General features: G+C 33.9%; 1 protein-coding gene across 7 annotated transcripts in view; it reads right to left on the reverse strand.

The window, feature by feature from the left end:
- Positions 1-619: 619 nt before the first annotated feature.
- Positions 620-22,846, reverse strand: part of DARS1 (aspartyl-tRNA synthetase 1) — a 62,045-nt gene continuing 39,818 nt past the window's right edge. For all 7 annotated transcript variants that reach the window (XM_026015551.2, XM_072757638.1, XM_072757641.1 and 4 more), the window contains 12 exons: positions 22,402-22,504; positions 19,564-19,644; positions 18,504-18,563; positions 16,432-16,543; positions 15,482-15,616; positions 13,273-13,420; positions 9,993-10,139; positions 8,343-8,385; positions 6,809-6,889; positions 5,637-5,748; positions 5,379-5,450; positions 620-1,283 (listed from right to left, as the gene is read on the reverse strand). In XM_026015551.2, the coding sequence (XP_025871336.1) occupies positions 1,192-1,283; positions 5,379-5,450; positions 5,637-5,748; positions 6,809-6,889; positions 8,343-8,385; positions 9,993-10,139; positions 13,273-13,420; positions 15,482-15,616; positions 16,432-16,543; positions 18,504-18,563; positions 19,564-19,644; positions 22,402-22,504 (1,186 nt within the window). In that variant the 3' untranslated portion in view covers positions 620-1,191. The remainder of the gene's footprint in view (positions 1,284-5,378; positions 5,451-5,636; positions 5,749-6,808; positions 6,890-8,342; positions 8,386-9,992; positions 10,140-13,272; positions 13,421-15,481; positions 15,617-16,431; positions 16,544-18,503; positions 18,564-19,563; positions 19,645-22,401; positions 22,505-22,846) is intronic.

Raw genomic sequence — 22,846 nt, forward strand, 5'->3', positions numbered from 1 at the left:
TAGTAGAATATGAAGGCGATATTCTAAAAATTGAGTCTCTACTTTCTCAGAGGCTTATAATCTAGATTGTGAAATATTAATTTTCATCAAAAGTAGTGGGTAGATGTTTATGGGCCAGGAGTAATGTCCTACCTTTCTGACTTCATTATTTTCTGCATTATTTTTTCTTTTCCTGTAGGAAAATATCCACTTTATTTCTGTCCATTACATGTTTTTCACTGTAAAATTAACATTAGCATCAACATAGTTAATACTCTAGTGGGAAAGTATTCCTAATTGTAATTCGTACACAAAAGTTTCTTTTTGGTAGGGAAAATGATAGTGCATTTCAATGAAATTTCACTAAATATTAGTACCAGTTAAAAATGAAACAAAATTCTGCAATATTTTAAAATCTATGTGAAATAAACTATTAAGTAACCCAAGCTTTTAGTTTTAGGAATTCTACCCTCTTATATCCATCTGAACTTATATCCTGATATATGTTATCAATATATCAGCTTTCATTTATTTTTAGGCATTTACATGAACTAAAGTACTTTTTCTTTTTCCAAATTATAAATGTCAAAACCAGTTACAAAATCAGACTGCCATGAAGTTACACAAAGACAACAATGACTAGCTTTAAAATTTTATTGAAATTCAAGTTAGAATTTAACAATTTAATATAGCATTATATTGGGTATCTTCTAACCAGTATTCTCACCTGCTTTACAGGATTTCAGGGCACAACTTTAAAGAATTGATACTTTCTGCCTAATTTTCCATGAGATGCCAATTATACAATCATTAAAATCTTAGATGCTTCCCTAAAATTACCCTTATTTCAATGTTAGAATTTAAAAAAATAAGCTCAAATATTGAAAATTTAAGACATTAATATTGTAGCCACTATAATATAGAAAAAAAAAACCTTACACAATCTGTTTAAAATTAACATTTACTGTAGTAATGCAGTATGAATTTTTAACGTAACCACATGAATTTTTCATTAAAATGTTCGACCATTTCCTACTGAAGCATGTCCAAAGTTATAAAAATCTTCTGTTTTAAAGTGACCTATATTGCATTAATCCAAAGTAACTGTGGCACTTGAGATAAGACATTTATTCCATTGTATATTTTAAGTAGCTAAGGGATAGCCTGATCAATAGCAGGTTACTGGAAAGAATAAAAAAAAGCAAGGCTTCTTTAAGGAGTGAGTCGTTTAGGATCCCGGGGGAACATTGACGTCTGACGAACATTGTGCAATCCCAAAAAAAGCATCGTCACTCGTTCTAACCCTGGGGGAAAAAAAAATAATTAACTCCTTTTCTGAAAACCTTTCAGGGTCTTACTTATTGAAACTACTATCACAGTATCATTCAACAAAATACTATTATTTTGGGTTTATTTCAAATGGACTGATTTGGAGTGCCTAAGTGGCTTAGTGGTTCAAGCATCTAATTCTTGATTTCTGCTCAGCTCATGATCTCAGGGTTTAGAATTGAGCCCCATTTGGCTCTGTACTGGACATGGAGCCCATTTAGGATTCTCTCTCACTCTTCCTTTGCTCCCTCACCCTGTGCCCCCATGCACACTTTTGCTCTAAAATAAATAAATATTGGGTATGATTCAGAAATGGAAAAACAGAAATGATGCTGGTTGTGGGAAGGATTAAATGAGATATCCTTAAGTTGTCTGGATTCTGTGAACTACAAAAATCATGTAAATGTCCAAAACTTATAATTTAAACAAACACAAAAAACCCATTTTATAAACCTATCTATATTTGGGGCATCTGGGTGGCTCAGCTGGTTAAGCATGCAACTTCTTGATGTCGGTTCAGGTCATGATCTCGGGGTTGTGAGATAAGACCCCCATACTGGGCTCAAGCACTGGGCATAGGCCTGCTTAATATTCTCTATTTCTCTCCCTCCCCTTGAGCTCTCTTAAAAAAAAAAAAAAAAAAAATATATATATATATATATATATATATATATATATATATTTATATAGGTGTATATATACGTATTTTCAAATGGGGCCAAAATCTTTTTTTTTTGGGGGGGGGGGTCCAAAATCTTAATAGTCCAGGCCATCACTATAAGATGAGAGCCATAAACTTGTTCAAGGAAGTTTATTAATGGAAATACCAAAAATTTACTGTAATTCAATAGATATGTAACATGGTAGTTCCTAGTATAAAATACTCTAGGATACGTTATTGTAAATGTTTTGAGTACAGAAGAGACTCATTTTGACACTGACTTAAATATTGTATTACTGGAAAGAATTAAGACCAAGTACCACTTAGGAAACAGAGCAGAACTAGTAAATGAAATTGTGGGTGTACAATTTATTTTCCCAAAGTTGTATAGACATGTATTACAGAAAAAAGGCAAGGTTAAAGAGTATTTTCATTTAGCAGTAACTTCTAATTAATGTTTTGTTTTTTAAAGATTTTATTTATTTATTCATGAGAAACACAGAGAGAGAGAGAGAGGGGAAGAGACACAGGCAGAGGGAGAAGCAGGCTCCATGCAGGAAGGATTGTGGGACTCCAGGATCACGCCCTATGCTGAAGGCAGACACCCAACTGCTGAGCCACCCAGGCGTTCAAGGAATTAACGCCTTTTTTTTTAAAAAAAGATTTTGTTTATTCATGGGAGACACACACACACACACAGAGGCAGGGACATAGACAGAGGGAGAAGCAGGCTCCAGGCAGGGAGCCTGCTGTGGGACTTGATCCTGAGACCCCAGGATCAGGCCCTGGGTTGAAGGTGGCGCTAAACCACTGAACCACCCGGGCTGCCCTAATGCTTTTTTTTTTTTTAAAAAAGAGTTTATTTATTTGAGAGACAGCAAGCACGAGCATGAGCAGGATGGGGTAGAGGGAGAGGGAGAAGCATCCCAGACCCTGGAATCATGACCTGAGACAAAGACAGATGCTTAAATGATGAGTCACCCAGATGCCTGAGAATTAACATTTTTAAGAAAAGACTTTATTTATTTATTTGAGAGAGAGAGAGAGAGAGACAGAGCACAGGCAGAAGGGAGAAAAGGGGAGAGGGAGAAGGTTCCCCATTGAGTTGGAAGCCCAATGTGGGACTTGATCCCAGTACTCTGGGATCATGGCCTAAGCCACCAAGGTGCCTCCCAAATTAACATTTTTATTGTTATACCTTACAACAACAAAAAAACCCCTGCAGATATTTGAACCTCGTATTATAGTAATCTAATATTAATCTTAAAATAAAAACACCATATCCCAGGACGCCAGGGTGGCTCAACGGTTAAGCATCTGCCTTTGGCTCAAGACATGATCCTGAAGGCCTGGGATTGAGTCCCACATTGGGCTCCCTGCATGGAGCCTGCTTCTCCCTCTGCCTGTGTCTCTGCCTCTCTCTCTATGCCTCTCATGAATAAATAAAATCTTAAAAAACAAAAAACAACACCCCCCCACGTCCCCACTCAGAAAATGAGTAGTATTTGATAATCATTCAAATGTCCTTCACAAGTATGATTAAAATTTACATTGTCAATCAGTCATGAAAATTTGGAAAATACAAATGCACATTACTGAATACTTTAAGAGAAAATAGCTGTCAATCTCCCACTAAAAATTAAACTATATTTCCAATGTAGCACTGTTTGTAATACAAAAAAAGGTTGGTATCAATCTACATGTCCATCAGTTAAGAAGGTGGTAACAAGATTATGGCGTACCCTTTCAATGGATTGATTCTATGTAGTGTTAAAAAGACTGAAAAAGTCTTTAAGAATTGATAAGGAACAGAGCAGCCCAGGTAGCTCAGCGGTTTAGTGCGGCCTTCAGCTCAGGGCCTGATCCTGGAGATCCGGGATTGAGTCCCATGTCAGGCTCCCTGCATGGAGCCTGTTTCTCCCTCTGCCTGTTTCTCTGCCTCTCTCTGTGTGTCTTTCATGAATAAATAAAACAAATCTTTTTTTTTTTTTAATTTTTTTTTTTTAATTTTTTATTTATTTATGATAGGCACACAGTGTGAGAGAGAGAGAGAGGCAGAGACACAGGCAGAGGGAGAAGCAGGCTCCATGCACCGGGAGCCCGACGTGGGATTCGATCCCGGGTCTCCAGGATCACGCCCTGGGCCAAAGGCAGGCGCCAAACTGCTGCGCCACCCAGGGATCCCAAATAAAACAAATCTTTAAAAAAAAATTGATAAGTTACAAAATATAGTGAGAAATGCAAGGTATTGAATAATTTATACAGTATGCTACAATTTGTGTAAAAATATTTTTAAAAGTGTATTTTTACATATGCAAAGATTATCTTTACAAAAGTAAAAAGAAAAAACTAGAAACAAGTTTTTTATAGGGAGATGAATTCACATTCTTCTATACTTTCCAAAAAAATTTTAAAATATAGTACCTATTCACCAACCCCCTCCAAAAAACAACAAACAAAAATTTTAACAAATCTATACATTCAGAATTCAGAGTCTTTGATACGGACATCCAAAATTGAGCTAAACATTTACTCTTCTTATTTATTTTTTTAAGTGATCTGTACACCCAATTATAGGGTTCAAACTCACAACCCTGAGGTCAAGAGCTGCATGCTCCACTGACTAAGCCAGCCAGTCACCCCTTACCCTTTTTGTATCAGAGTGGTATCTTACATGTATTTTAGAAGTGGTCCGAAAAGTCAATGAAATGTTACATTACAAAAAAATTTGGGAGCAATCTGAGCTAACTTGTGGGAGAGCTTTAATTTGGGGTGGTCCAAATGAACTCATGGATGCATAAAGTAGGATACTCAATTTATAAGAAATTTTGCTTCTAAACTCTTCAGAGAATAACAATGGCTAGAAATTCTAGTATTTTAGAACATACAAATTACCTGTTTGTTTTGTTCCTTGGAAATCAAATATTCATTCAGTTGCAATTCATTCATTCAGTTGCAAATGAATGAATTATTCATTGAATTATAACAAATTATAAAATTTGTTAACAAATTATAAATTTGAGGGGATCCCTGGGTGGCGCAGTGGTTTGGCGCCTGCCTTTGGCCTGGGGCGCGATCCTGGAGACCCGGGATCGAATCCCACATCAGGCTTCCAATGCATGGAGCTTGCTTCTTCCTCTGCCTATGTATCTGCCTCTCTCTCTCTGTGACTATCATAAATAAATAAAAATTAAAAAAAAATTATAAATTTGTTATAAAATTATAAAATTTGTTATAATTCAAATTTGTACTATATTTAGCACGTATGGGCTTATTTGTAAGCAATCACAATAAACAAAATTTAGTTTTTGGATCCAATGCTGAAGAAATTTAGCTAGAAGTGAATGAACACTTTGCCAAATGAAATCTGGGTTGGAAATACATTGTCATAATATTAAAATAATATTACCAATGCCTCCGCCGGCATGAGGAGGGGCTCCAAAGCGGAAGGAATCAATGTATGCCTTAATTTTCTCCAAATCTAGAAAAAAATAGAAAAAAACTCAAAAACCAAATGTAACTTATCATCTCATTTAGTGACTTTTAGCAATTATTGTTCAGTAAAGATTAAAACAAATGATGATGTTTCTGAGAAGTCTTTAAAAGGTTTAAAATGTGTTGCTTTCACAATATACATTAATCTCCCGCATATCTTTAAGTTATTTACCAATTCCATGATGTAAGGCTCGCTCTGTTAGTAGCTGAGGATCATGTATTCTTTGAGCTCCTGATAGTATTTCTTCTCCTCTCATGAACATATCATAAGAGTTGGACTGTTTCTTCAGGGAAAAACAAACACACAAGAAAAGACCACTTTTCAACTGACTGTCATTCCACTTCCATCACTCATGAGAAAAAAAATCTCTTGCACAAAGAGCAAGTCCATTTTCCCCTCTATTAATGATGCAATCTGCTCTAACGAGCACAATTTGTTTCTCTAACACAAGATTAAACTAATGAGAGCTGTATAATAACTTCTTCCTTCCCTTTATCAGATTTTATGATCCCCGCCTTCTACACTTTCGGATAACAGATCAGAGCACCATAATCTGGCTTGTAAGATGTAGTGCTGATTCTCATTTCATCATCAGAAATGTTTTTAAGTGTGATATGATTTGGGGTTATTTTTAGAACTTCAAATTATCAACTGTCTTTTTAATCCAAAAATTTTTTTTTATTTTAATAAAAGTAAATAGAACATCAATTTACCATAGTTTAACTTATTCCTGTATCAGGTTTTAACTTACTTTCCCTGTCTTTTGATAAACCAATAGTTTTCAAAGTATGAGTCCTAGATCATCAGCCTCAGTAATACAAATTATCAAGATCCCCTAAAACCAACTAATCAGACGGTCTGGTGATGGGGCCCAATTATCTGTCTTTTAAAATGCCCTCCTAGTGATTCTGATGCACACTGAGGTTTGGGAACCACTACAATGGAAAAACAGTAAAAGGCCACAAAACACAAATTAGATGAACTCTCAAGACAGAATGCTGTTTCTTAGTTCAAAGTCAATGGTAATATGATATGTTAAAGTCTGCAAGTCTAATGATACTACTTATTATTTATATGGCATTTCTTCCTCATAAATCTTCAAAAAATTATACATGAAAATAATTTTTAATGTAGGTTTTGGGACTAATTTTCTAGAATACTTATATTTCACAGTATCATTTTGACCTGAATTGACAGAAACTAGTAGTAATACATATAATGATGGCCCATTAAAACTGCAAATTACTGATAAAAACCATTATTCCCAGTATACAATTTAACATAGTCACAATAAGATTTTTCCTTCTTCCCCCAAACAAATTACTTAAAATAAAATTACTTACAGGATTTCTTGGGTCAGGCATGGTATAGAAAGGTCTTACAGCCAATGGATATTTATCAAGAATATAAAAGTCTGTATCATACTATAAAAAATAAAAAATTTAACAGAAGTAAAAAAGGTTAACATTTTGATAATTAACTGTCCTTTAAAAAATGTTTTGTCTTTCAAAATTACTGTAATTATACTATGTATGCAGTAAGTATTCTACTTCTTTCAAGTGTCATCTGTATCCTATAGTATTTTGCCATCACGTTATAAATTCCTCCAATACTTAAATTGTAGGAGCTACTATTCATTTACTATTTCAAAAATTGTTTTCTTCTTTTTTGACACGTAATCTCTTTCCCAATGAAAATTAGGCTACAATACAATTCTTTGAATTTCATTTCTTTCCTTTGCTAATCTAATTCATTTATTCTTTCAGATGCAATTTATTAACTTTTTGTTAAATTATCCCAAATCTCTTTGGGTTTTACAAAAACTACATTAAATCTATAAATTACTTTAGGAAAACCTGACATCTTTTACAATATTCATCTTCAAAAAAAACCTTATTTTACAAGCAATTTAAATTTTTGTGCAGACATCTAAAAAGAAATTTGGTAGTTTTCTTCATATGAAAAGTATAAGTGAAATAAGTAACATTAACATGAAATTATTATATTTTTGTTACAAAGAATAGTTACTTCATAACCTAAATTTAGTTAAAAAGAAACCAACCACATTTCAACTGTTTTTACATTAAACATTTTTACTAAAACTCAAGTGTAGAGGAAGGTCAAGAGCGGACAAACTGGAATCTACTCTGCTGAAATAGCATTTTATTTTTTTTAAAGATTTTATTTATTTATTCATGAGAGACACACAGAGAGAGGCAGAGACACAGGCAGAGGGAGAAGCAGCTCCATGCAGGGAGCCCAATGTGGGACTCGATCCCGGGTCTACAGGATCACACCCTGGGCTGAAGGCTGCGCTAAACGGCTGAGCCACCCAGGCTGCCCTGAACAGCATTTTAAAGGTATACATTCAACACTGCAGTTTCAGAAATAGGTGAGCTCTCCAGTCAGTTTTGAGTGCAACCAGTAGGAGGAGCTCAAGGACTGTTTTCATTTATACACAATTCTAATTTCTTGAAAGACTACATTAAGTTCAGCTTTTATCTCTGGAGTTTTAGAAAATGAGATAGGAAAGCAGCTTTCACAAAAGAGGCAAAAAAGAAACTCATTTGCCTTCAAGTACCATGAGTCATCAAGGGTAGGAGGGAAGGCCATTTCTAAATAATTTTAAGCCATCTTGAGGTTGTTTCTGGTTAATCTGACAGTCTCATACAGATATCACTTTTAGAGGTACCTCAGTACAACCTAGTACAAAAATTAGACACTGAGCTAATCAAACTGACTGAGCAAAGCCTGTCTGAGTATTTTTTATTATTGGATCTTACTGTTCTGGAAGACTGTTTACCCTGCAACTGTTCTTTAGTACCAGAATATGTTTCAAATTTAGAAAAAGAAATCTACCATGTACAAGAGTCCTACCTTTTCCTTCACCAAACGACCCAACAGTTTTTCATTTGGTGTACTGAAAAACAAAAACAACCCCCCCCAGGAAATCAGGTGTTTGAATATCAAGTAGCAACTTAAAGAGTTTTAAGTTAATAAGGCCCCTCTTCCACTTGAAGTTCTCAAAGGATAAAAAAATTGGTCAAAATACATAGTTGTCTATCCTGCTCCTTTTTTTTTTTTTTTAAAGATTTTTATTTATTTATTCATGAGAGACACAGAAAGAGACAGAGACATAGGCAGAAGGAGAAGCAGGCTCCATGCAGGGAGCCCGAGGTGGGACTCGATCCTGGGACTCCAGGATCACGCCCTGAGCCTAAGGCAGATGCTCAACCGCTGAGCCACCCAGGCATCCCTATCCTCCTTTTAAAAAAGAAGTATAGTGACAACACTTAGTAGGTGCTGCTCAAAAATATTTAAATAAAATAAACAGATATAACAATTTATAGATTCAGAAATAACAAGGATGAAATAATATCCTACAATTATATATAATAAAAGTTTACTATAGCAACATAGGCTATTCTTGCCATCTTAAGTGGCTCCACTTCAAGATGGTCTCCCATTTTGTTACTTTATCATCAAAAGTTTATAAAACAAAAATCAACATTTTCAAGTTTTTTAAAAAAAATTTTAAAAAAGATTTATTCATCAGAGACATATAGAGAAGCAGAGACCTAGGCAGAGGGAGAAGCAGGCTCATCTCGGATTCCAGGATCATGCCCTGAGCCGAAGGCAGACGCTCAACTGCTGAGCCACCCAGGCATTCCAAGTCTTTAAAATTTAATAGTGTTACTATAGCTAAGAGGCTATTACTTAACCTAGGTAAGAACAACTGCCAAAATACTTAAGAAAATTCTGCTCAGCTTAAAATAATTAAAGAATTTATAGTTTGTCTTAAAAATGTAATTTAGCAATGAAGGAGATGCTTAAAACCATAAATGTATATTCCTGACAAACAAAAATAAAGGGTTTTGAGCAAAATATGCTTTTAAAAAGCCCTAAAAAAAAAAGACAACCGTCCTTTTATTCCTTTATCCATACCAATTATTATTTTTTTTTATCCATACCAATTATTGTAAGGGCTTAAATATTTTAAGAACCCTTGAGAAAAATGTAAGTATGGTAGATAGTATTTATTAAACTACATAATTTATTCAAAATTATAAGTTACATGACCTGAATTTAGATAACATAATACTATGTTACCAAATAAAGAAGATATTTTTATAACTTTTGGAGATATTAATTTTGTGCCCTAATCCTGTGTGGGGATGGATTAAAACTGCTGTCTACTCTAACACCACTGATTTAGAAAGAGAGTAACATATCAGATGATAAAATCACAGGCATACGTCCCTATATATTCTTTAAAGTGTTACAAACATGAGGGTGGTGTAGGGTCAAAAAATGGCATGTATAAACAAAACTACTGAAGCTTGGGCAGACCATATTAAACATAATGTTTTATTTCAGATCATACATTAAACAAAACATCATATTATACACCAAAGGTAATAAAACTGAAGTTTATCAGCTAGGTGGAAAAAAAATCATTTTTTAATATACTCATTCTTTTGTATCTTAAACCTAATTACTAAAGTTTAAAAAATCACAAAGTCAAACCTCAGATCTTCTTCATCTCCCATTTCGATTCCAGCTTCCCTAAGCATAGCCAGTGCTTCACAATACTCAAGTCTTAATGTTGGTTCCAAAAATTTGAATGGCTCACACGGGAATTGTTTATTCACTGTCTGAATTTCAGTTTGAAACCTATTTGTACAATGATAGAATTAATAAAAAAAATGTGTCATGTTCTCTCCACAAGAGGTCACTGTGACAATACATAAACATAATTTTTAAGAAAAATTTTACTAATACAAGTGAAATAAAGAGCATATAGCTTTATTCTTCTACAACTTGATACATATATATTTTTTTAAACAAAGAAACATTTTTAACATTTCACAGGGGTCACCGTATGTGCGACGATGAAGAAAGGGCAATCTGAGTAGGTTCAGGGGTGGTAGCAGCTCCATGGTCAGCCAAGTGCCTTCTCTAGCTGAACCACTCAGCCTTTACAGACTCTCCTAACTATCTGGGGAACCATTACCTAATGGCTGGCTGATATGGACCCAAAGAGTCTACTCTACATATTATTAGTTCTATCTGTTCCACTGATAATGATTTTGAAATTCAGAGGTAACTCAAAAGGAAATAGTTTTATAGCATTTTAAATTAATTATAGCATAATTAACTTTTTATAAAGGGGATGGGCAGAGGCAAGGGGAGAAAAAGAATCTTAAGCAAGCTCCATGCTCAGTGCTGAGCCCGAAGCAAGCTTGATCTAACAATCCTGAGATCATGATCTGACCTAAAATCAAGAGTTGAACGCTTAACCTACTGAGCCACTCAGGCACCCCTTAAAGGAAATACTTTTAGAGAAAGTTGTCTTATGTAAGATCAGCCTCAATACAAAAATTGCCTTGGAGACTTTCAGGCTCTTCTGTAGTAGTAGTAACATCTAAGAAAAAATATATGGTAGGTATTGAGTACCTAACTGTCACATAAAATCATTCTTTGAATCAGTGTATGTACCAGGAAAAAGTATTAACAAGGAATTATTTACATTAAAGATGAAATTTAAATACTCAAAATATTTACACCTTTCTTAGTCTCCTCTTAATTTGTCACTACAGTGGCATTAAAGGATTAAAAACTTTATAACTCGTATCAGCTAATACTGCTAGTGATATAAAATATCCATTTTATAAGGCATTAAAAATAACAGACTTTTTAATCCTTTAACACTTGTTATCCTCAAGGCAGACCAAATTAGTGAATACTTGGTCTTATCTTTCCCCATTCCCATTATACTGTAAGTGTGTGAGTGCCAATTTCTCATTTTAATAGCCACTATAGTACAGTGTCTGGTCTTTAAATAGCAGGCATATGACAAATATTCACCATATTGAATTGTGGAAGATCATATTTTAGTAAGATTTAAAAAGTGTCTTGAAATTTTCATAATTTATAAAATTGAAAAAGCATGCTTATATTCCATGAAAACAGTAGAAATGAAAACATTATCATTTTCTGATTAAAGATTTTCATGGGAGCAATAAGACCTTGTCACTGATTTATTCAAATCTCTATGTAAGAAGGGTTAAGAAGATCCCAATAATTGATTTTTAAATTGCCTTTCTTTGCTTTGGATATTAACCCATGCATGTCTATCAATATTTGAAAATATATTTGTATATTATTCTTCTATAAGCGATAAGTACTAAGGATATACGTGAGAGGGACATGACACAAGTTAGGTAGCCCAACTTACAACTGACTGAAAAACTTAAAATTCCTAAATGACTTATATAATATAAAAAGAAGGCTTTTATTTCTATAAAGGTTGCCATCTTAAATCTACTTGAAAAAGTCCAGTGATGATGGTGTCTGAATCTCTAATTTATAAACAGAGATTTGATTAATCCCAAGGACCCGATTCATACTTGCTCTGTTATTAAAAAAAACAAAGTGGGAACTTTCATTTCCTGATATTAAAGAGCGAAAATATCAATATCCAAAATAAATGGGCTTAAGAAACTTTCTTGAATTATAAATGTGGAAAAAAATGAGAAAAATGTTCCTTCACTGGGTTTCAAAGGGTATTTTATAAGGAAACATTAGTTGTTCCATAGACTATATCTAAACGAAAGTTGCTTAAAATAAACTGTATTGAAATGTTTCAGAGAACAAAGATTTAAGAAAAGGCTGTCATCAATGTTCTAATGCAATGCAGAGAATGCCTAGAAAATATTGGTGCTTATCCTACAAGATTTTTGTAAAATCAAAATTTCTGTGTCCTTGAAATTACTCATTAGACTTGCAATGGAGTAAATAAGATGAATAGTATTTTTGAACTCTTTTTAAGTATCAATGAAGCATATCCAAATAAATCAACAATTAACTGTTAAATCAGCAGTCTTTAAGTAAAAATTTCAATACAGACTTTGGTCAGTTATCAAAGTGCTGTAAGTCTACTATAGCCTACTTATTATAGAAGTACTGTCTCAAGTATGGAAAAAGGAAAAAAAAAGATTCTCTTGATCCTACTTGTTCTTCCATTTTCTTTTCCTATTTTCTCTGTGTTAAACATTATCACAAGTAAACAATTTTCAATGACCTTTAAGGAAGAAACTATTTGCCAGTTTAGAGGGTGTACCTAATGTGAATATTTTACATAATTCAGATTTCTGCATATCCCAAACATGTCTAATAATTTTTTGTAAAATTTTACTCACATTATTATTATTACCACTACCAGTTTATTTATTTATTTATTTTTTTAATTTTTATTTATTTATTAGTCACACACACACACACACAGAGAGAGAGAGAGAGGCAGAGACACAGGCAGAGGGAGAAGCAGGCTCCATGCACTGGGAGCCCGATGTGGGATTCGATCCCGGGTCTCCAGGATCGCGCCCTGGGCCAAAGGCAGGCGCTAAACCGCTGCGCCACCCAGGGATCCCACCACTACCAGTTTAATAATAAACTGGTATAAAAATAACATAGGCTTTATTTCTTTTAGACATTCGGGATACAATATAAAGGAAAACACTATAGCTAGGCTGGTTCACAACAGGGTAAACTTCACTACCAAAATGAGGTTAACTAGCTGAAGTCCCAACTGACTTAGATTCTGCAGAAGTACTATTTTGAGTGTTCATTTTTTCTCTAATTAACTATTGATCATCTAAGTGGCAAGTCCTCTCTCCCCATATATATATGTATGTTTACTATATAAACTTAGTTTACATGTTTTAATTCAAGAATTGCTTTATCTGAAGAACCCAAACTGATCAGACATTAAGTCCATCTAGAGATATGCAATATTTGTTTTTACCTTTTTTGGAGCCCTTTGAATATTTGTACTAAGGTATCAGCAATTTCTTCAACAACTTCATGATAATGGTAATTAAAAGCCATTTCAATGTCCAAACCAACAAATTCAGTTAGATGTCTGTGGGTATTCGAGTCTTCAGCTCTGAATACTGTAACATTATTAAAAGAAATAAATAGTAAACAGTGTTTCAGGTTTTGGATAAATTAAGATTTAAACAAAATTTTATTTACTCGTACTATTATTTTCATGATCATTACAGGGTTCTAGAAAGACTTGTGATAAGCCATATATTTCAGCATTCTCTTGGTCATCAAGTACATTACCAACTCCTACAGTCATGTAGTAAAAGCTGTAACAAATGTAAATTAATAAATGAGGCTCCAGATAATCCTGAGGGAATGCAAGGTCCTGAATGCCTTCTCAATAATTAAAAATATGTTCAATATATTGAGTTCTTCTCAATTTTATTAAAACTTGACTCAAGCTAAATGAAATCTGTACTAGTGAGGTAACATTATATATATTCCAGCCATTACTTCCGTCCAGCTGTTATTGTCCTCACTGCACTTTCCTCCTTTTCCAGTCTTCCTGACTCTAATCTCTGCTTCATCTTTCACATCACTTTAAGATTAATATTCCTACAACACATTCTTGCTCAGTAATTAATTAATTAACCACTGATCATAAATTGCTCCCAGATGGCACTGTAATAGAATATAAAATGACAAAAAACTAAAACCGTTATGCTTTCATATTTAATCCTACCCTATATTTTCTATTTCTTCTTAACACTAACTAGTCTTACTTATATTTTCTCCAATGTTCTTTATGAATTCTGCTTCTGCTTACTAGAATGCCATTTCTGTAGTCTGTATTTCTTTCTCTGTTCTTAAAGCCCACTTCAGTTTGCATTTTCCTTTATGGTAACTCTAGCAAACTCCATCTTCTCCCTCTTTTTACACTATGTAGTATAGATATACTACATAATTAACACCAATCTGCTGATTGTACAGCACAATCTGATTATTCGCTGTGAAAATCAGCTGAATATTCCCTGCGACTGCTATATGTATGCACGTCTTATTCTGTCTTGGGAGCATGGACAATGTTTATTCCCTTGTCACTCAAAACATGGTCTACAAATCAGCAGCATCAACAGTACCTGGAAGCTTGTGAGAATTACAGAATCTCAAGCCTCCCTCCAGACCTACTGGTCAGAATCTGCATTTTAACAAGATCCTCAAGTGATTCATGCACATTAACATTTGAGAAATGCTGGTTGATTCTTCTTTCATGTACATGTTATCTAGCACAAGGCTATGTATGCAGCAGGCATACAACAAATTAGTTAATAAATTCAGACAATTACTGTTCTTCCCAGTTTCTCTAACAGAGGCATTCAATTTCTCTTTTAGCTATCAAAAAACTTACATATATAAAATAATCAGATAAATTTTACAGAATGAAGCAAAGCTCGTTTTTGCTTATAATCAATTAGCTTCATTAAAGGATATGCTACATGATTATGTGTCCATGCTTTAACTTTCGGTTAATATTTCTTAAAAATCATGTTAACATATCCTAATCAGTATCAGACATTTGTTAATATTTCTGATGGACTTTGGTATATTCTCAACACTAAGAACAGTACAAACAGTTAATAGTAAAACAGAACAGCTTGAAATAAAGTCGGTAGCAAAGTATACAGAGGTACATTTATAAACTTACAGGAGTAGTAAAAGGCTATCAAGGACAAAAAAATACATTATTTAGAAGATTGCTACTACTTGTTCTTTCATGTTCATGGAGAGTTGAGAGCTCAAACAGGAGCTAATTCTGTTCTAATTACACTGAAATAATAAGTAATATACTCAAGTGTATTTTAGAGGGTATATATTTTCAAAGTATGCATTTTTAAAATGAGATATTCCCAAGGCAAACATTTTCTTCAGCAATCTTATGTAGGAATATAAAATGCTTATGACTCTATTCACATAAATGATGTTCAACTACTTAAAGAGCATACAATTTTTTTAGGAAATGTCTACCCAAGCACAGTGTCATTTTTACCTAAAAGTCTAGTGTTTATACAGCCAACTTACAAAAGGATTTAAGCTTTGAAAATGTCTGTATGTAAAATGTGTTCCTAAAACTGTAACTATGATATGATTAATAAATTTTGAGAAAACCATAACCACCAAAACCTTACCTGGTCCAATACAGAAAACCTTCTCAAAGTCAGCACAAATACACATTTGCTTGTACAGCTGTGGGGACTGCGCCAGGTATGCATTATTTTTAAAATATGACACAGTAAATACATTGGCTCCTCCTTCACTGGCAGCTGAAATGTAAACATGTATGTCATTATAAGCAGCTGCAAGCTTATCAATGCATACTTCTAATAAAAAGTTTATACTTTTAAGCATTTCACTTAAAAAAAAAAATTTCAGAGAAACCATAGTCTATATATGTCTTTTACCTGATTATAAACTGTTTATATTTAGGACAGATTTACTTCTTTGGCTATACCTTCATTTTACTTCTTCAGATTTACATACTCCCTTTCTGCATCAATTTCAAATCAACTAAAGCTACTCTGGGGTTGTAAAAAAATTTTTTTAAAAGAAAAAGATATTCTTATTGATTTTTCTATGTATCAAGAATGCAATACTCAATTCTTGACTTTATAACTAAATGTCATTTGTAACATACTTTTTAGTGTTACTTAAGCAACTCCAAAAAAGGTAAAATGATTAAAATAAGGTCCTTATGTAAGAATGAGAATTAATGAGATATTTCTATTTGTAGCATTTAATAATATTACAATGCAGTTTATACAAAACAAAATTGCAATATCAATTTAGAAAGAAACCTACATAATGAAAGTAGTTCTGGTGCAACTTACCTAATAACAATCTTGCTTCATGTGTTACTGCCTCATTTTATAATCACTATCACATAATGACTTTTGAAACAGGAGATGTTGTGTTATTGATGTCAATTCTAAGTGACTGCTGCTATATAGCAGACTTCAAAATAAAAAGTCTCATGGCAATAAATCTTAAAAGACAGTTGGGGTTCTCAAAGTTAATATTAAGCAACTTGGGAGAAAGCAATTTTACTTTTAAAAATTAAGAGAAATGTCTTAAAGCATACCTGAGATAATTTTAGGAGTTTGGATCTCCACAAAACCTTTGTTAATTAAAGTTTCTCGGAAAAGATGGCAGATGCCAGACTGAAGACGGAAAACTGCCTGACTAGTTGATGTCTAAAAGACAATAATAAAAATCTAATGAAATCCATCTGACACTTTAGCTGAAATGGAGTATTTTCTAATCAGGCCACCTGCATAGAAGATTCACAGAAAAAACAATTCATTATATGACAGAAAAGTTAGGTTATATGACAATTAGCCTAACTTTAACCTAACTTTAAATGAAATTAACCTTTTTCTTGTTTTCTATTATAAGAGAATGGCAATTTTGCCCTTTAAAATCTCCAACACAGGGGTGCCTAGGTGGTTCAGTCAGTTCAGCATCTGCCTTGCTTGGGTATGATCTTGGAGTCCTGGGACTGAACCCTGTGTCAGACTCCCAGCTCAGTGAGGAGTCTGCTTCTTTCCCTCCCTTTGACTCATCTCTCCACTTGTGCTCTGTCTCAAGTAAATAAATAAAATCTTTAAAATCTCCAACTTCTCCAACTCTTGACTTTGCTGAGAGTCTATAAAAGATTAGAGAGTAGTTTAGACATAAATTAAGATGCTTAAAGGATTTTAAGTATACAGTGTTTCCCCAAATGTAAAGTCAAAGTAGGGGTTAAAAATGTGAATGCTTAGGGGCGACTGGTGGGTCAGCTGGCTCAGCTGGTTAAGCGTGGGACTCTTGATTTCCTATCTAGTCATGACCTCAGAGTCATGAGATCAAGCCTCCCATCCGGCTCCGTGCTCAGCGGGGAGTCTTCTTGAGATTTTTCTCTCTCCCTCTCCTTCTGCCCCTTTCCCCTCTGCTTGCAGGCACATGCTCTCTCTCTCTCTCAAATAAATAAATCTTTAAAAAAGTGAATGCAAAAAAAAATAAAAAATAAAAAAAGTGAATGCTTGCAAGGGTCAGAAAAATAACATAAATGGAATAAATGAATGAAACTTTCTGGGTGGTGCAGGGCATAGCAGAGGACATAATGCCCCATCTAGAGTGCTAGCTAATGTTGCCATGTCACAGTATTGCCAGATTCACCACCAAATTTTTAAGAAAAGCCATCTATCTAGATTTAATGTGGGAATCCCTACTTTTCAAAGGTGGCAATGAATTTAAGTTAAAAAAAAAAAAAAAAAAAGATGCCAAAGAAAAATATCTTGAGGCCAAATTCTACAGGCACAACCAATAACTTGTGTGAAGAGAGTATGATGTCTACCTACTGTGGCCAAAATTAGGAAAAACCTGAGGTTTCTAAGCAGTATCAAGAGGACTTTTGATTATTGTTATAGCTTTTTCTATGAACTACAAATAAAAATAGAAACGAAAAGGGATAAAAAAGCAAATAATCAAGAGAAACATGAGTGTATAATAAAGGTACACCCATATGATTGCAGAAAAGTTGGAAAGAACTCTTAAGGTGACAAAGAATTTATGCTTTAGGTAGAATATTTAAGGAGGAAGATGTGGTCAAAACATTAAGAAAGAAAGATGACACTGGTTTTACTACAATGATGAAACCACTGAACTCTTTCACTTGCAACCAAACCAGAAAGGGAAACAGAAGACCTATGAGATTACTAAATAAACCACCAGGGCCAACTACTCCTTTATTATTAATTCTGTGCTCAGTTCAAATTCAAAGGACTGAGGCATTAATTACTGATCTATACCTGGTCCACAATCTAAAATGTGCATATAATTTCTTTCACAATTTTTTAGTGATATTAATGGTTATGTTTTTCCTTACTAACTTGTCTAAAACAGGTATCATTTGACAGCAAGCCCATTTATTGGTTTCAGGTTCCTTTGTCATTATAAAACAAAGTAAGATAATATCCTGTGAATTATTACTTGACTGCCCTTGTTGCCTCCAATTATTTTTAGGGGAAAAGTCAGTCAGAAAGGTAAATTGCTTCTGTATCGTCATACAATAGGTAAATGCCAATCAGTTCTATAAGCCTGAGACAAGTGTGGTATCCCTGCCCATCCTGATTTTGGCACAATCATGTCACTTAATAAATAAATGAGGCATACCCTAAGATCAATGACTCTGTTGTCTAATCTTGTATCCTGGTTAACAGTAGCTCTTCCTTCCTAAAAAAAAACAAAAAACAAAAAAATAGATTTTACTTATTTTTTTTAAGAACACAAAAACATTTAAGGAGCCATGTTTACTTTTAAGTGAGAATAAGTGTGCTTATGTATATTAATATTACACCCCCAAATCAGAGATCCAAGAAACAAGAACCAGGGCCAGAGAGAAGCTATTGTTAAAAGAGAGATGGAAAGAAGAGAAATGCAAATGAATAGAGGTTAATGCTTTCTTTCCATCTCCCATCCCCATCAAAGCCTTGCCTCATTACAGGGACAACTGAAGAATCAACCGCTTGCCCCTTTATTGATTCCTGGATTTTACCTGCTAGTTAAAGACTGAAGGAACAGATAAAAGCTGACAGAGTAGTGGTTCTCAAAGTATGTTCTGGGCACCACTGAAGGTCCCAAAGACACTTTCAGGGAGTCCATGAAGTCAAACCTATTTTTCACAATGATACATTTTCACTCTGCACTGAGTTTTCCCAAGGCTTCATGATGTGTGCTATCACAACAGAGTGAATGCAGAGGCAGGTATGAGAATCTAATTGTTGTCTATTAAGGCAGACATTACAAAGATTTGTAGATATTTAAGACAATGTCACTCGTGGCACTGAATTATTTTTTGTTTTTGAAAATATTTTTCAAAAATGTTATTTTTGTCATTCATATAAGATTAATATATATAAACACCAAAATATTTCTAGATTACTGATTCTTTTATTAACACACACTAAAATTTTTCTATTTTGATTTCTAATGTAAATATTGATAAAGATATACAAAAACAAAAGTTTGTGGGGGCAATTATTTTTAAGAGTGTAAAGGGATCCTGAGACCAAAAAGTTTGGGAACTATCAATGTAAGAGTAAATTTAGATAAAAAAATGAAGCTCAAATCACTTCACAGGCACCCTTCATACAAAAGTAGGGCATCAGGTTTTCAATGTTTTATAAATTAAAGATACAGAGGAAGAACAATATTTCAAAAATGTAATTTTAACCTCTTCTCCTTCCACCTCAGGCCGAACAGCATCATCCAGCTGCAGGGGTAGGCGGGGTTCAGCCAAACTGATCACATAAATCTGAAAGTGAGAGATTACCAAAAATATCATGAAGCACACAAAACCTGTTATCTTTTACTTAAAAAAAATCTACAGTTGACTTATATATGAAGCTATGTTTGCATATATCTTAACCGAAACTACTTGCTAAAATCAAACAAAGATATACATGTTTTTTCACTTATTATAAAATGGGGATCATAGTATTTCTTGCCAACCTCCATAGGTTTTTGGAAGTCGAATGAGATAACATACATACAAATATTTTGTAAACTCTAATGTGCATACCAGTGTGACAAATAAGTACTAATTGGAGTCAAGGGGTCTAAGCTTAAGGCCTTGCTTTGTCACATAAAAGCTGTTGTTAGGCGAATCATTTAACCTCAGAGCTTCAATATTCTACTCTGTAAAATAAGGTCTGAGGTATGAATCAAATGGAGTAATGAATATGAAAACACTTCATAAGCAAAACACTTGCTCTTTTGAAGAGGCCATTAAACAAATGTGTTACTATCAAGGTTCACAGCATTTGGCCATTTTTACCACTAAGACCAAAGTCAGCTCAACTCTGCTGTGCATCAACTCCCTTTTCTCATTTTTCCCTCAAATATCCCTTCCTTGCCATCTTTTATCAAACATATTATATCTCACTTCCTGCTGTTCTCCTGGTTGGGAGCTACCATCGAAGGTATTCCTCTCTGGTGTTAAAATTCCTTTTAATTTGTTAAATTCACCCATACTAATTGCACATTTTAGTGCTAAAAAGCAGTTAGGTAATAAAAAATGAGCTAGAGTTTTTTGGCTACTCTTAAAAAAACATGTTACCCTATCAGTTACTTCCAACTATGCTTGGAAAACCTGTTAAAGCACAAAAGGGAAACAGAGCTTATTTAGTTAATTCAGGAAAGGAAATTATATTCTTCCAGTTGGTAGATCATATTTAGCATTCAGCTCAGGCTCTTTAAGAAAAAGTGTCAGAAGGACACTCTAGTCCTCCTCAGAATGAAACAGAATTATTTGTTACCATCTTCTATGCTCAAGTATGGCGTTTCTCTTTGATGAGTTAATAGAAACTTGATTTCCAATGCAAAGTTGGAGAATGGAACAGCTACCTCTTCTATTTTTGTAACTAGTGGATATTCATTTCATTAGGTTGTGAGAACCCCTGTAACTTTACACAGTGCTGGCACAAATGTACTTAGTAACTGCTGGCTGAATAAATAAATAACTGATAAGAGTCAGTGCTTACTATCAGATCCTTTATAAGATACTTTATACTTTGTGTGAGATACTTCATAATTATTTCCATTAAGGCAAGATTTGTAAGCTCTTTAGGCTGTATATTTATCATTTACATTTATTAAGGTTGTATTGAATGCTAAATAATTAGAATGTTTTAGAAGTATATTTGCTTGCTCAATTTACTAAAATTTTACTTACTGAAGTATTGAAAAAGATTTGTTCCTTGAAAAATAGGGAGTTGTTTTACTTGGCCAGCAAAACCTCAGGTTGGTTTGCCTTTATTAGGTTACCTTAGGTTAACCTTCTTGGTGCAGTTGGTTTCAAATGAATTTACAAAAATAAAAGAAATTAATTTGGCAAGTTAACTCAGTAAAAAAATGCAAGATTTTCTGTCTTGAAGAGTTCCTATGATGATTTTAGTTAAATACAACCTTACTCCCAAACTAGTGTGTATAAGTCTATCTTTCTGCATCTGTCAATCTGCTGAACGGCTCTATCTTACTTATGCTCACACACATGTAAATACACATATAGGGATAAGGGTAGGAAGTGACTACTCCTTAAGAGAAATATAATGATGCATATTGTAGATAAAAACTACTAGGCCTGGACTGGACAACTGCAGGTTCAAAGCTGAACTGAATATTTCAGAAGTACTAAATATGTGAGAGTTCACTTACAGTATTTAAAAAGTATTGTCAAAGATAATGAGCATTTATAGTTTTTATGTCTGAGAAGAAAATAGATGTGGGATAAATCTTGTACGAAAGGCAGTTATTGCTAGACTGTAAGACCCACAGTTTTGTCTCTTTTGATTTCTCTATAAAGTACAGGAAATACAATGATTATAAGGAAATATAATCGTTAAGAATTAGTATAATTAATCAACATTTAGAAGTACATTGTCAGAACAAAGTTCACAGCAAAACTTATTCATAATAATGAACAAAGCTTTTAAATGTGTCAACATTGTTTTGTAGAAAATGGCTCTAATAATTCCTCAGGCTTCTATATACATGTCTCTTTTCAATGACGTTGCCTCTCTTCCCATCAAGAGGTGGAATCTATTTCTCCATCCCTTAAATCTAAGTTAGTTCATGTGACTTGCTCTGACCAATGACACATTTGGCAAACGTGACACAAGGAGAAGCTTGAAAAGTGCTTGCACACTAGGGCTTCTCTCTCTTGCTGCTGGGAACCCATCTGGCACCATGTCAACAAGCCTGGGCTAGCCTGCTGGATGAATAGAGGCTACAGGGAGAAATATCCCAGAAACATCAGTAGGCCCAGGTGATGTCATGCAGAGCAGATGAGTCATCCCAGATAGGCGGACTCTAACTGCCCCACGCACAGGAACATGAGCCAATAAATGTTTTAAGTATTAGGGTGGTTTCTTCTAAGACAAGAGCTAATTGATTCAGTAATCAATTTACAAATCTCAGTATTTTATATCAACTCTAAGAATATAAAGATTTCATATGAATGGTTATAAGAGCCACTTGAATCTATGTACACAATTTTGTTTTAAAAAGTTACCTTTTGAACATGTAACTCTACATCTTGCTGTGTACAGCTTCCAATTTTCTGATTCACTTTTCGCACTACACCTTCTACATCTACGATGCTCTCTTTGTTAATGCTGTCAAAAGAAAAAATTCCCAACTTTAATCATCTCATCAGAGGTGTCAGAAATCATTTCGTGTTTCAACAGTAAAGCTGAAATACTAAACTCTTTTTTAATACAGTAAGCCACTTGAGATAAAGCCAGTCTATTTAACCTACTTACAATAAGCTATTATGTAGCACACCTTGTGAGATTCCTCAAAGAGATGATTTTCTAGATGCCATAATTTAGTTACCATTCATAAAATACTCTGAACATAAATGGCAACAGACAGGCAGTGAATTGTGAAATGCAGAAAAAAAGTCTTTCAATTATTTATTAAAGAACATTTTCCTTCTTAGAGTTGAAATTTACAAA

Source organism: Vulpes vulpes, chromosome 5 (assembly GCF_048418805.1).
Source record: "Vulpes vulpes isolate BD-2025 chromosome 5, VulVul3, whole genome shotgun sequence".
Classification (NCBI taxonomy): domain Eukaryota; kingdom Metazoa; phylum Chordata; class Mammalia; order Carnivora; family Canidae; genus Vulpes; species Vulpes vulpes.